We start from the raw sequence: 14,874 nt of genomic DNA, 5'->3' as shown, positions 1-14,874 counted from the left end.
TAACTGACTGTTACTTAACCCAATTATTAGTATATGGTAAGCTTTCAATACAGGCTGAATAAATGAAGAAGAAATGACACATACTTGGTGACATTTTCTGAACATGAATCCAGTTACCTTCTCTCCAAAGTTAATTCTATGGTTCAAATCTGACTCAAATACCTATTGCTATATGGGATTTTTATGGCTTTGTATATTTTGTGCTAGTTCATTTACCTACACATTTATGTTTGCTAGTATGTAAGTTTGCATGTGCATTGAACATACACACAGTATTCTAGCTGCAGTGAATGTCAGGAACATACCTTCAATGTGATTCATAGCAATTCTTGTGTTCTATTCCATGATTGGGTTTTTCCCTAGACAAATTTCATCTGTCATAGTTCTGATTAATTTATGACTCAGGGATGAAATGCGTACACAGCTGATCCTCCAAAACAACATTCAATCTTACCAAAAATTACTTCTCTCCTTTTCTTAAATTTATTGTAGAAAATTGATAATTTATTGATGATAAAGTCCATTCTTCCACTGAAATCCAGGAGAATAAATATGAATGTGAAAGTTTAAAAAATGCTCTAATATAACCATTATCAGAGAGATGTATATAATTTTTATTTTTCTTCTTTTTGTCCTTCTGAGACAGGATAGTGAGAAGCTAGGAAAATTCCTTGGCAAGTGGAAAAGGGAAACTGAGACAGATGGTTGAACAAACTGACCAAGCAATTTACAGCAGGTGCAGATGGTCGCCAGGGCAGAAGGCCCCAGTGCCTGGCAGGGGGCAGAACTGGTAAAACAAGGACCTCACCCCCAGGCAACCTCTCCTCCCCTGGCCTTTCCTCCCCGGAGATAACATCTAGGTCTCAGTTGTATTTCAGCTCCAGGCCCAGAAAAGCAGCAAAACCAGGTGAGCTCTGCTAGAACCTGCTGCAATGACTAAAGCCCCCCTGCTCTGTCACTGACCAATCAGTACAGACCGTGACCCTGAAAGGGCACACCTGGAGAACTGAGGCCTTCCCTAAGATTCCTGCCTGCAAGCAAAAGATAAAAACCCTCCAGACAAAGAACCCCGAGCTCTCTCCCTCTGGGGAACCGTCAGTGCCACTCCTTTCCCGCACTTCTTTCTCCACAGCCACGAGTCTCCTAAACTCTAAGGCAATGGCAGCTGGCAGCTTGTCCCAGGCTAATCTCCTGAACCTGTCCCCAAAGCTCCCTTTTCTCTTGTTTCCCAGTGGACAAAAGCAGCTCAGCCCAGGCTTTCCTGTTGCTTCTTCTATACTGACTAAGCCCTTCCTTGTTTCACTGTCCCTAGCCTTAATAAATATGTCCTCATAGTCATCTGGACTTATGTTGTAAAATCTTCCCTACATGAAGTCAAAAACCCTGCACTACACTTGGCCCTGGTCAGACCCACTCAGGGCCAGGCTCTGTCTGGTAACACTTCTAACATACATAGCAATGGATGAACAGAAACAGTGAGGTATGCAAAGAACACAAATTGGAAAAGTACAGAAATAAAACTATTTATGATCTACCCAATAAAGAGGCTATTGGGAAAGACAACCCGTTTAATGGAAAGAACATTGGAATTAGAGTCAAAATCTGGGAGGCAAAAAAGAAACTGAATAGTACTGGCATTTATGAAGTCTCAGGCACAGGGCTGGTGCCTTTATATACTTCATTTTTTTCCATAAGGTTGACACTACGCTCTCTCCTCTCTAAATACTGCAGATGGTCATAGTAGCTAATTATATGGCATCACAGAATTCTACAACAATTATAGAATAACAATGATATGAATATGAAAAAGAGCAACTACTAGCAGGAATCTGCACCATGTTTGAGGAAAAAAATAGGAAAACATCCATAGTGCTCCTGTCTCACATGTGGATGACTACACTTTGAATCCAAGAATCAGATACCATTATTACCGGTGAATCTGAATGCGCCCTGGCATGCCTACCTGCGGGAAAGCCCTCCAGAGGAGCTGGTTAATATTTTATGATGCTATATCAGAGGAAGCAGTCCAACAACACCTCACAGTTGGCCCTTTTGGGATTTCACAGAATAGATGTGACAAGTGCAAGAGCCGTTAGGAGTCACTCAGAAGCTTAGAATTTGAAGCTTTCAAATGAAATGAAAGTATGTCTAGCCATTTTGTTAGATGATTAGACATCCAAGAATGTCTTTTTTCATGGATTTGGAGAAAGAAAATGGCTAATTAACAAACTAGTTCCGAAAGGCATGCTCTGATTAAATAATTTTTCATAATTTTTAAAAACAGGTTGTATACTATGTCTTCATTCTTTCAATAAAGCAGGAGAGTTATTGTCAATGACTAAAGTAACAAAACAGAAATTGCAGGACTCATTTTATGTAATTAAAAGTGACTAAAACATAAGTGTTTATGAAAATAAATACAAAGAAAAACAATCCAAATCAGTGTAATGGAATTTCAACTACAAAGAATATATTGTTATGCTAGAGGATATCGGGATATCTAGTGCATATTTACAATATGTGAAGTCAGCCCTGGCTGGCAGGGCTCAGTGGACTGAATACCAGCTTGTGAACCAAAGGGTCACTAGTTCGATTCCCAGTCAGGGCACATGGCTGGGTTGTGGGCTTCCAGGACTCCAGTAGAGGCAAGCACTCACTGATGTTTCTCTCCCTCCCTTTTTTTTCCTTTCTTTCCCTCTCTCTAAAAATAAAGAAATAAAATCTTTAAAAAATAAATAAAATAAAATATATGAGGTTATAGACATTGCCATATATTAGATCATTTTAGTGAAATGTAATGATATGTCAGATATTAAACTAGATGTTGTGAGGACTACAGTTAGAAATCATGCACTAAAAAGAATGAAATCCAATAAGGGAGACGTACAACTTCCAAATGCATAACTTCAATACAGTGATAAATGGAAGAAGAGTTGGAGAAGAAAGAAATATAGAAGAAAAATAGAAATTAAACAATTAGTACCAGTTGTTTCTTTAAGACATCATAAATTTATATTTGTCATACATTTCACATGTTTAAAGCAACTTAGTATGTATTATCAGACTGCAAAATACCATATTAATAAGTGTTCGAGTTTGAAAAAGTACACTAAAAAGATTTATTTTTAAATGAAACATATAAAATAGAAGAAAAATAAAATGAGACAAAATTTTTACTCATATCTGGCCCTGGCTGGTGTAGCTCAGTGGATTGAGTGTGGACCTGTGAACCAAAGGATCGAGGTTCGATTCCCAGTCAGAGCACATGCCTGGGTTGCAGGCCAGTTCCCAGCAGAGGACACACAAGAGGCAACCACACATTGATATTTTTCTCCCTCTCTCCTTCCCTTCCCCTCTAAAAATAAATAAATAAAATTAAAATTTTTTTTACTCAGATCTTAAGCAGGAAATATAAAGCAGTGTCAAATTTTGCCAGTTATTTCCTGATACCAATGTCTGTGTTACCTAATTATTGAAAGAGAGAAAGAGAAGTCAATAAATAAGGAAACAAAGACAATCAACGAAAAAAGAAGAAAATCTGCCGTGACTGGTGTGGCTCAGTGCATTGGGTGCTGTCCCGCAAAGTGAAATGTCGCTGGTTTTGACTCCTGGTCAGGGCACATGCCTGGGCTGTGGGCCAGGCTCAGGGCTGGGAGTGGGTTGGGGGCACGCGAGACGCAGCTGATCAGTTTCTCTGGCACATGATGTTTCTCTCCCTCTTTCTCCCTTCCTTTCCCTCTCTCTAGAAATAAATACATAAGTCTTTTTTAAAAATAAGAAGAAAATCTTACAGTGACACAGAATTGAATGACTTACAAATGAGAAAAAGACTTAATATAACGACATCCACTGAACACTTTCCCCCTGAGGTCTGGGACCACTTGGACTGAGCAATCTCTCTCGGGAGGGCGGGGAGCCCCCGGCACGCGTTGTCATGCCATCCCTTCAGCAGGAGCACTTCCTCTGTCTTGATCTTAGACTTTAAAAAGGAAACGAAGCTTTCCTACTGCTTCATGTTTAACCGACTTCATGAAGTGAAAAGAAGCAAGAAAACAGAAGTGCAGGGACATGCAGCCCCACAGTTTTCCATCTCCACTCCTTTGGTCCTGTGCTCACCGCCCCCGGCTACTCCTATGGAAGTCCTTCCCATCTCACTGTCCCTGGCCTGGCTCCAATGCGGCACTCAGTGTGGGGGCTGCGGCGCTCAGTGTGATAAATGCACTCGGTGAGAGAGGAGGAGTAAGAGACTGATAGAACAAGATCTCGGGAAATTATAGCCATTTTCAGGCCATTTAAAGGTGCTCTTGTACTCAATTAGGAAGTTAGAAAGGTTTTTCTGGGGAACAAACATGACATTATCATAAATATGTTTTTTGAAAATTTCTGTGTAATGATCAGGGGCTCTAGTAAAGGGAGGTTGAGACACCAGGTGGGAGATTACAAAAATCCAGGTGGTCAGAACAAGCCTCTTAAATCTTGGCAGGAACAGAAGGGATGGAGAAAAGATAATGTGAAACTAAGATGGTCAGTTCATGTGATGTTAGTGACTATACCTGATTCATCCTACTATTCCTTATAGTTCCCAGAAAGTCCTCAAGGTGTGTCTGGTGAATAAATGGAGAAATAAAACTTTGCACGGATCAACTCAGTGAGGTCCCTGACTAGATGTGATGAGTGGAGTTTGCACGAGCACCAAAAGGACAGGAAGAACTGTCTGGGGGCCAGTAAATGCGTATCTCTTCACTATACTAGCACACAGATTATAACTGTGGACCAGGTTGCACTTAAAACTCTTAAACACAAAAAGACCTCTGAGCATCTAGTTACATCCTATGAAATCTACCTGTGAAAGTGCTTCAATCAATTTAATTGAATCTAGACCAACTGGAGACTTAATTTAGAATGCAGGCAAAAAACTCTCAGAAAGATCCTAAGAGTCTGGTTAACATTGAAAGAAAGGAAAATTCCTACTGTGAAATTATAAAGTTCTTTTTTCAAAACACATTATAAACAGCAGTCGCAAGAAGAGTTAACCAAATATTACTGTGCAGAGAGATAAAGTGAGCTCCTGAGGACCTCACAGAAAACTCTAAACTCTAGGGGCATTTTACTCCTCGTTTATTTGCCCAAACCTGGGTTTGTTTGATACCAAGCCAGCTCCTATACAAGGATGGTGATAAACTGGAGCTTGTCCAGAGGCATAAAATCAGGACCATCAGCACGCCTATTATATACCATGCAATTTCTGATGCTAGAAATCCTTTTTAGGTGGTATAAATCCTAACAGGTACTTTGTGTTAGACTTCAGATTCAGGGACTAGACCAAGCTTACTTTTAGTAAAATACTATGGTCAATGTTTCAAAAATAAACCTTAATTTCTCTTTGTATCTGTGCAGTATGGTTATGGTTACTGCACAGATAAAGAAATGGAAGCAAACTAAATAACTGAAGAACTCTAAAACTGTTCAAGGTAAAAGCTGGACTACACATGAAATCCCTGGTGTTCTGTACCTCCTACAAACTCACAAGCTCCTTATGAGAATGACCGGTGTCTTTTACTCTGACACCCCATACCATGGCGCTAGATGAATTACAAGTTAGACAGTGGATGTGTGTCCAGCGATTGCATGAAAATGTAAATAAATGAACAACAGTGACAGGGTCAAAGTATTCAAATATCAAGTAAGTTAGATGATCTTTCAAGTCCCCTGTAACTCTGGGACTCTATGGTAACAGCATTAATGTATACAACATTGTTTTTCATTCTACACATGTCCTACCTATGTCTACCCAAGATGTGGGGTAAAGCTGAGTCAGAAAAGTTCACCTGACAAACTCAGATTTCCCAAAGGACCAACAGTATATATGAAGATGGCTCTAGTTACAGATGCTCAGAAAGCATCGATGGTTAATTTTGGTGAAATAACATGATCAATGCTTTAAAAGAGAAAATGAGTTCCCCGATGTACATTGCCACCACACTGCATAACTAAGAAATGGGAAACACTAAATGAGAGAAAGGTTGAATACCAAGAACACTTTTAAGAACAGATGATATGGGTGATATACATAAATGAAACTCACAGACACTCTAACTTCAACTTCAGGCAATATTTTAAGTATACCCTTTCTTTCCCAGTCTTATAATTTTACCACTACTAGCCACAATTAAATTTTAGCACCTGTCCATAATATAAATGTAGAGATTCTTAAGAGTCTGTCAAGACTGATATTCAGTTTTTTTATTTATTGATAAAGTCTTAGTGGAAAAATCTATGAATAAGGTGTATCCCAAGGTCTGGGAAATCTGAACACTTGATAATTACGGCACGACTTTTCTCTCTACCGCGGCCACTGCAATTCCTATGGCACCCCATGCCTTACCATATTTCCACCGTTTAATTGGAAATTGTTGTGAAACACATTTCATATTGGCTAATTCAGAAGTATTTCTTCAACTTTCACTCAATAGCACATTATGCCTTTTACTGTCTATTCTGTATTGTTATGCTATCTTGAGGCTGCACTACTAAATAAATAGAACGAACTACGGTTCTGCCATCTAATTAAATCACTTCAGGCTGAAGTCCAAACTTATGTAAGAGTCTACCTTGAATGCACAATGAAACGCTAAAAACTAAAGTCATACAAAAAAATTTAGAAACGCAGTCATTTGTGTTCAAGACAGAAGAGACCCAGGGTGGTCAGCACACAGGCTTTGGTGCTGCTGCACAGACCAAGGTTATGGCCTTGACCCTGAGATACATAATTTCTCTAAGCCTCATATATATCTGTATAGTAAACTTGTTGTGCAGATTAAAGACAGGAATGAACATTAAAAAAAGAATATAGAAGAGATAAGTTAAATATATATATATATGTTAAATTTTTTGCTATCCATTAAATATGCATGACAAATCTTCTAGAATTTCACAACCAACATCTCACATACAGATATCTTGAAATCTAACCACTTTTATCTCTAGCTTTTAACACCAGAAATATTCATCAAGAATGATAAAGCTGAAGGGAAGCTCAGAAACCATCTGATCTAACCCCTTTATTCTGAAAGTGAGGCAATTACACTGAAGAGAAAAGGGACTTCCCCAAGATCAAAAACACTGCCTTCAAGTCCAATGTTATTTTTGCAACACTGTGTTATCTTAGACCAAATCAAAGGTCTCGTTTATTCATATTTTCCTAAGCAGAAGGCTGGGTTTCAAAGCAAGCAAAAGAATAAATACAAAGGGTTGCAGCATACACCAAAGACTTACTTAACGATATCAATAGCTTTACGAGTAAGAGAAGAAGAAAGAAGAAAAGCCAATGAGGTAATAAAGAGTTGACAGAAAAAAGCTTTTTCATTAGACCCAATCAATACTGTATTCCCCCATCACTTGGAGCTTTACCAAGGAGAGTGAAACCACAGTAAATATGTTCCCTCAAGGGTATTTAACACTAAAAGGACTTGTTGGTTTCAACTGTAAATGTAAGGACTAGGCATGACTGAATTTGAAATCAATGGCAAAGGTTATTTCTCATTAATCCAATGTTAAGAAACCAAAGTCAGTCGAAATAGAAATGGGCCCTTTCCCACACTGGTTACACCACTCACTTTCCCTTGGTTTCTGGGGCAAAGACATCAATTATTATAAAGATGATCCCTGTGTTAGCACTCCCATAGGAAGTGCCCCTCAGTAAGCAGTTACTCTGTGGAGAAAGAGGAAAGTATATACTGAGTGAAACAGGGCTGCCGTTGGAAGTTAGGTTGGAGAGGAAGGGAAGACATGAGATTCTAAATATTTATCTTAAAAGCTATATATCAGATGAAAATGGACTGATGGTATTTTTTGCATTTTAACATCAAATACAAGTAAATTAATATTGGCATAATGTGCTAATTCCTTTTCTTGCTCAGCATTTTCACATTTGTGCAGAAATTCCCTTGGAGCCTAACTAGAACTGATGCCATGAGCACATCAGACACCAGCCTAATTCACTTTGTTTTGATGAATTATTTCTGTCCACCTACTATGTAAAGAGCATGAAAATGACAGGGTCCTCTTCCTACAGAAACTCATACTCCAAAGGCAGAGACACGAGCTTAGACAGTAATTAGAAGACAAGACAGACTGAACTACAGACAATACACTAACGAAGCCAAATGCAGCCCAGAGGCAGGCAATGATTCATTCATTCTACTTGGAAGGATCTGAGATCTGGCAGGAGGGATGAGAGTTGAGCTGGGCTTCGAATAATGCGCAGGCAGGACTGCAGCATGGTGGTTAAGTGAGGGGCAGTGTTGGGTAAATGAAAAATAGGTGTGGAGTTAATGGCATCCCTGGTGGAAACCACAACTATAAACCAAAAGAAGTGAAATGGATAAATGCAGTAAATGCCCCCATGAATGTCAACAAGGTTGGGGTTGGCTAGAGCACTGTGTGAGGAGGGGTGGAAAAAACCTTCCTTGTGTAGCCAAACTATGTTGGTAATATAGATAATAAAACAGTCTGTTCCCAGCCAGGCCTCAAATCCACACATGCATTTTTAAAAGACAGATTGTGGCTATTTTTCTTTTAAATTAAGAAGTTATTATTTCTCTTGAAATATACACATTAAAAGAGAAACTGTCCAAAAGAACACAGCAAAACTACAACTGGGAACACAGTAAAGAAATCTAGTCAGATTTAACAAATCTTAATGACATATTACCCACAGGGGAAAAAAACAGGGACTTCCTCATTATTGCTGTACCCTTTCTCCAAGCACATGACAAACACATTTTGATAGGTGTCTGGAAATATAACTTGAGTATAGATATTTAAAAGGTACTACCCACATCTAAATTGCTGGCAACCAGAAATGGATAAAGAGATCTTGCTACCAGCATCTCCCAATGTCCCACAGGAGACAGCTATGGCATAGCAGTAAGGCATTGCCTTGTGCTGAGTTTCGGTGATTACTCTGCCTCCCCCAATTGAATAACCTAACTTATACATTTGGAGTCTCAGTTTTCCCCCCATAAGGTAAGTGATTATAATAAACTCTGTGTTTTCCAATTCAAACCTACCAACACGTTAAGTTGTATATACCACTAGATGGACCTTCCAAGGCTGATGTCACAGATACTCATCCTCAAGTACAGATATGTAACAGCATGAGGCAAAGTCTTAAAGAGCCATTTCTAACTAGAGCCTTTCATCAAAATTTTGCATTGCCTGGATTCAAATAATGAATCAAGTAGCATGAAGCTTGCTGCTCTCCAGCCTCACCAGCTCCAAAGAAAAAAGCTTCAGACTGAATGGGGTTGTTTATCAAGGGAAAAATAAGTGGGCAGGGCTTATGGTTCAGGTGAAAGAAACAAGAGGGCCAAGGAACTGCCATCTTCCAGTTCCCAGCCAAGACAGTGGCCCCACTAGCTGAACCATAATGAATTGAACTCTTACTCAAGAAGCCATGTGAAAGCACAGAAGTGCAACCCATGAACACCTCAAAGAAGGGAATTTTGTGTAAACACTAGGAAAAGCATTATTTTAAAGGGCATCTCCTTTGTAGTGTTGCCTTCCTCATGACCTGCAGGTGGACAGAGAGGAGTACGCAGACCTCTCAGGATCCTGTACCTGCAGAATGCAGTTGCAGCCCAGCCGTGCATGATGCTACCAATGACTTCACCGAGCAAAAGCTATAGAGGATAATGACCTGGCCGTGGGACATGTTGGGAAAAGACAGGTTCTGCAAGGAGGCAAACAGGAACCCTCTCTACCGTTCTGAAAGGAAGGTAAATCTTCTCCAGTCTCTCAGGGGGATATCCCACAAGAAAAGGACTATAGAGGCAGCCTGAGTTTCTATCAGTGTGATTTCCTTTCCTAGAATTCTGAGCTTCTGGACCTTTACCTCGCATGTGACTTGCCCATTACCTGTTCATGGCTACACTCTGGTTGCAAGAATCCACTGTAGTCCTCCTTTTCAAGCAAAAAAAAAAAAACGTGATGACACCACTGCTTTCGCTCTCTCCATAGGGAGAAACTTGGTTTTCTTAGAATTGGAGATTCTTCTTCTTTTTCATCATTTTTAACAATTACTCAGACACCAACCAACCTTTTTCCATTCTGGTCTCTTTATGTGATGTTGGGTGGCTATCTCTTCTTAAAGTCTTCTCTCCAGTATAACATCACAGATGGAATGGATATTATGTGGACAATTCAGATGGAGCTATTTGTATAAAAACAGATTCTGACACTTATTCTAACCAGGCAATGTGAATATAGATCTCTGCTTTTAGTACTTATTTAAATGTTTTACTTGGTTCTTAATTAATTGAGGAGTATTATCTGATTCTAGGGCACTATGAAGGTGATCTGGGTAATCTTTTGAATTTCCCAAATTATAATACAATATTTAAATCATCAATAGCAATTATATATATGTGTATATATATATGCACACACACACATATATATACATATATATATCTTCTAGATATTTTTATTGACTTTTCTTTTTATAATAAGGTAATCTCATAGTTTTTCTCTCCTGGATTTTTTTCACTCTTTATTTCAATCCCCTTTGACCTTGGTCCTAAAAACGTCTAAAACACTACTAAAGCATGCCATTGAAGAAAGAAAGTAGGCCTAAATTGAGGTCAAAAGAAGTAAAGACTGGTAAGTTGGACAAGATATGTTTAATAGCACATTGCAGGTAATTAATCCATGGAACACAGTTAGGAACATCCTCAACAGCAAACTAGGAAAAATTTTTGTACTTCTTGTGCAAGTATGAATCGGGAAGCAGATGAGTATTTCATGTCCCTAGTCATGAGTGTTTCTCCTGGAGAGGGGGCTAGTTAATGACTTTTCATGCTAAAAGGGCTCTTAGTTATCCTTTAATATAGTTTTTCTACTTTTCATAGGAAGAAACTGAGATTCATTTCCAGTGCTGGCAGAGTGTTTTAAAAAAAAAAGGAGACTAGGAACAACAAGCCTGAGTTCAAACCCAGAATCTTCTACAAACTACTCTTGTAGATTTGAGAAGCCCTGGAGAAGCTCCAGGCTTCCTAGAGCTCAGCATCCTTATGTGAAAACTGGGGACACTAACTTAAGAATCCTCTTCCTCTAAGGCTTGCAATAAAAGTAAGATTCAATGAGTCAGCTTATCATTTACGCATTTATTTAACAGGGGCAGAGGAACTGCAGGGACGCAAGTGGGATGCTCAGCTCAGAGAACCTAGTGAAGAACAGGGCACAGGTCCTGTCCCTGGGAACCCGCGCATGCTAATCAGGAGGATGAGGCTGAGGCGCACCAACATAGCACATAATGAGGCTCAGGTTCTGGACACCATTGAACACCTGAAAGATTCAACAATAAGAAGAAGGAAGGAATCACCATTATAGTTAAAGTTGGTGTACATAGTTTCTAGGCATCATAAATGTGTGTGTTCCTAAAGGCATTAATGAATGGGACGGTTATTTTTTTGTTTTTGAAGATCCACAAGATATAAAATAACGGGACTAGAACAGGCCAGTGATACTTAACCCTGGCTGAAGATTAGAATCACCTAGGAGCCTAAAAACAAACAAACAAAATTGATAAGTGATGAGTGAGGCCCCTAGTGGACACACTAAGTTGAATTGCCTGCGTATGAGGCATTAGTACATTTTAAAAACTCACAGATCATTTCATTTTGCAGCTAGTCTGAATACTGCTAGCCTATATAATCTCTAAACTCTAACATTTTGTGATTCAACCCCAGATCCAATTTGTCCCACGTCATTCTTTTTCTCTAGAAAACCAAGTTTGATATTAAGACTTAAACACCTGAAAAGTCACTAAGAAAAGATAGTATACACTTAAAATCCCATTAGGAGGCATTATAGAAGTATGGTTAAAAGCAAGGAGTCAGGGGCTATTTAAATATCACAAACTAATCAAATGACTAACAATAGGCAGACAAATATGGAAGACTTTTTGTTTGTCTTCGCATAGTGATTTGATTATACAAAGACCAATGACCTTGGTCCAAGCTCAAGTATGAAATCCACCCAGGAGCCACACATACGAAAGTCACATTTAGGACATATTCAGGGCTGAACCAGTCAAATGTCTTTGGAAGCATATTAGATAGTAAATATATTTTGTTTTAATTTTAAAATATTAGAAAAAACTAGTAAGGTTTTCTACTTTACTTAATATTGTTTCTCTCCCTAGAAATCCTTATAGAATTGCCCTTGCAAGGTAAGAGCCCTGGGTTAATGAAGGAGGGTGAGTGTCCTAGAATGTTTCCTCTAGATTTGAAGAATAAAGCAGATGAACTCATATGACGGGATATTCAGGATCTTTTATCATGTTGTAAAACAATTAAACAATAAATAATATTACCCAATTTTTCACCTTAGTGTTTTATACTGCTTTGTAGTTTGGGAATTACATTAACTGACCCATATCAACACTGCTTCTTCCCGTGCTCCCCTCCCTGTCAGCAAAGCCGCTGCCTGCACAGGACCCCCTTGTCTTGATTCAGATCTACCTACTACCAGGTTCTGTTCATTCTAACTGCCCTTATTCTTTTCTTACCCATGGCCACTCACAAACCGTCTCCTGTCAACATTGTTCATAGCCTAGATCACTGGTGCTCGAATTCTGTAGTCTCAGGATCTTTTTACAAAAATCAGTGAGTGCTCCAAAGAGCTTTTGTTTATGTGACTTATACCTTCCAGTGCTTCCTGGGTTAGAAATTACAGTAAAATTTTTCAAACATTTATTTACAATAATGGCAATTTGCAGCATGGTATACTGTATGCTGCATATTTAATACTGTATATTGTATATTTAAAAGTTGCTAAGAGAGTAGACTTTAAAAATTCTCATCACAAGAAAAAAGTCAGTAACTGTGTGTGGTGATGAATAGTAACCAGATTTATTGTGATCATTTTGCAATATATGTACATATTGAATCCTCATATTGTATACCTGAAACTAAGATAATATACCAATTGTACCTCAATAATAATAATAATAAGCCCATTAAATATTAACATAGATAGCACGGTTCAATGAAACAAAATGGTTTATTTTCCAAAACAAAAACAAAAAAGTGAAAGAATACTTAAGATGTTTGCAAATCTCTTTGATGTCTGACTTAATATAAATCAGCCAAATTCTCAAATCTGCTTCTGCATTTAATCTCTCACTATATGTTGTTTTGGTTGAAGTATGAAAATATAACCTGATATGTGGTTGCAAATGGAGGGAAATTTTAATAGCTCTTTCAGATGTCTGTGGCTATATCATAGGTCTTTGGAAAACTTTAATAAACACTATGACAGAAAGAGTGAAAAAGGCAAATAAACAGTATTATTATTAAATATCATTATGAAAATAGTTTTGACCTTGTAGACACACTGAAAGGTTTGCCAAGTTGCTCCCAGGGCCCCTGCACCCCTCTTTGAGAACTGCTGCTCCAGACTGATGCCTTCAAAGCCTATGATTTCTTTGCTTCTATTCTGGCCCGCTTGCAATCCGTTCTCTTCTCCAAAGCCATGGCACCCATTTCAAAATGCAAGTCACATTTTTTCACCCCCTACTTCTAACTCTTCTTCGGATCAGTCACTAAAATACGAAATCTCTCTAAGGTTCTTCACAACTCTGCCCTTGGCAATCTTTCCAACATCACCTGTACCCCTAGCTCTTGCTATTCAAGATACACCTCAGCTGGTTCAAAAGAACCAGCTCCCCTCACCTTGATCTTCACACAAGATGTTCTCTTCCGCATTGAACATTCTTCTGTCCTCTTTGCCTGCCTCATCTATCAGAACTCAGCTTAAATAACTTCCTCATGTGATTTACAAGAAATATATACTTGGCCTTTATCCCTGTTTTTGGCACAGAATTCCAAAACCCTTGGAATTTCCTAAGTTATGAGAGTGGAAGGATGTGTTTATTATGTTAATGAAGTGATTTTTGGACCAAAACTAAGGATGGAGGCTGGATGCCAGGAGAACCAACCAAGTGTTGAAAAGGTTGGAACTTTCAGTCCCAACCCACAGATCAAGGAAGGGACAGGGGTTGGAGGTTGAATCAGTTACCAAAGGCCAATGATTCGGTCATGACTATGGAACGAAGCCTCCATAAAAACCCCAAAAGGACATGTTCAAAGAGCTTCCTGGTTGGTGAACACAGCAAGATTTGGGGAGAGCAGAACTCCTAGAGAGGGCCTAGAAGCTTTATTGTCCTCATACCTGGCCCTCAGCATCTTTTCCACCAGGCTGTTCCTGTATTATATTGTTTACAATAAAGGAGTGATCTAGCAAGTAAAATCTTTCTGAGCTCTGTGAGCCACTCTAGCAAATTAATTGTACCTGAGGAGGGGGTCATGGGAACTTCTGATCTATAATCGGCTAGTCAGAAGTACAAGCAACAACCTGAACTTGCAACTGGCTTCTGAAATCCAACGAGAGGGTCCTAATTATACTCATTTGGTTGGTGAAAAGCATCGGTGACAACCTGGACTTGCAAACGGTGTCTGAATTAGGGAAGGGGGAACTGTTTTGTGAGAATGAGCCTTGAACCTGTAGAATCTGACACCACCTTCAGCTAGGTAGTGTCAGAATTGAGTTCATTGTAAGACTCCCATTTGGTGTCTGAGAATTTCCGTTGGTGTGGGAACTGCCTTCCCCACCCCCACTGGAATTGGCTGCCAGACAAACTTTTACTCAAAGAGACATTTCCTGTACAAATGCTACAGAAAATATCTTCATTTTAGGAATCAGTGAACTGAAGTCACTTAAACCACAACTTAAAAAAAAAAGATGAAATGCTACAGGGCTCTCCTGACCTTGATATTAACCTCTTTATATTCAAAAACATCTGAAGCAATT

At 38.9% G+C, this 14,874-nt stretch overlaps 1 protein-coding gene across 5 annotated transcripts in view; it reads right to left on the bottom strand.

Annotated features, from left to right (window-relative positions):
* Positions 1 to 14,874, bottom strand: part of FGF12 (fibroblast growth factor 12) — a 529,784-nt gene that overhangs the window by 231,286 nt on the left and 283,624 nt on the right. The window contains exon 1 of one of the 5 annotated variants that reach the window (XM_037158499.2): positions 13,737 to 13,798. The exons of the other annotated variants lie outside the window; for them this stretch is intronic. Coding sequence (XP_037014394.1) covers positions 13,737 to 13,776 — 40 coding nt within the window. The 5' untranslated portion in view covers positions 13,777 to 13,798. Of the gene's footprint in view, positions 1 to 13,736; positions 13,799 to 14,874 lie in introns of those variants that run through there. 5 annotated transcript variants of the gene reach the window in all.

This window comes from Artibeus jamaicensis, unplaced genomic scaffold (assembly GCF_021234435.1).
Source record: "Artibeus jamaicensis isolate MK-2021 breed Jamaican fruit bat unplaced genomic scaffold, CSHL_Jam_final contig_466, whole genome shotgun sequence".
Lineage (NCBI taxonomy): Eukaryota > Metazoa > Chordata > Mammalia > Chiroptera > Phyllostomidae > Artibeus > Artibeus jamaicensis.
Note: the sequence above shows the minus strand (reverse complement) of the source record. Positions and strands in the feature narration are given on the sequence as shown.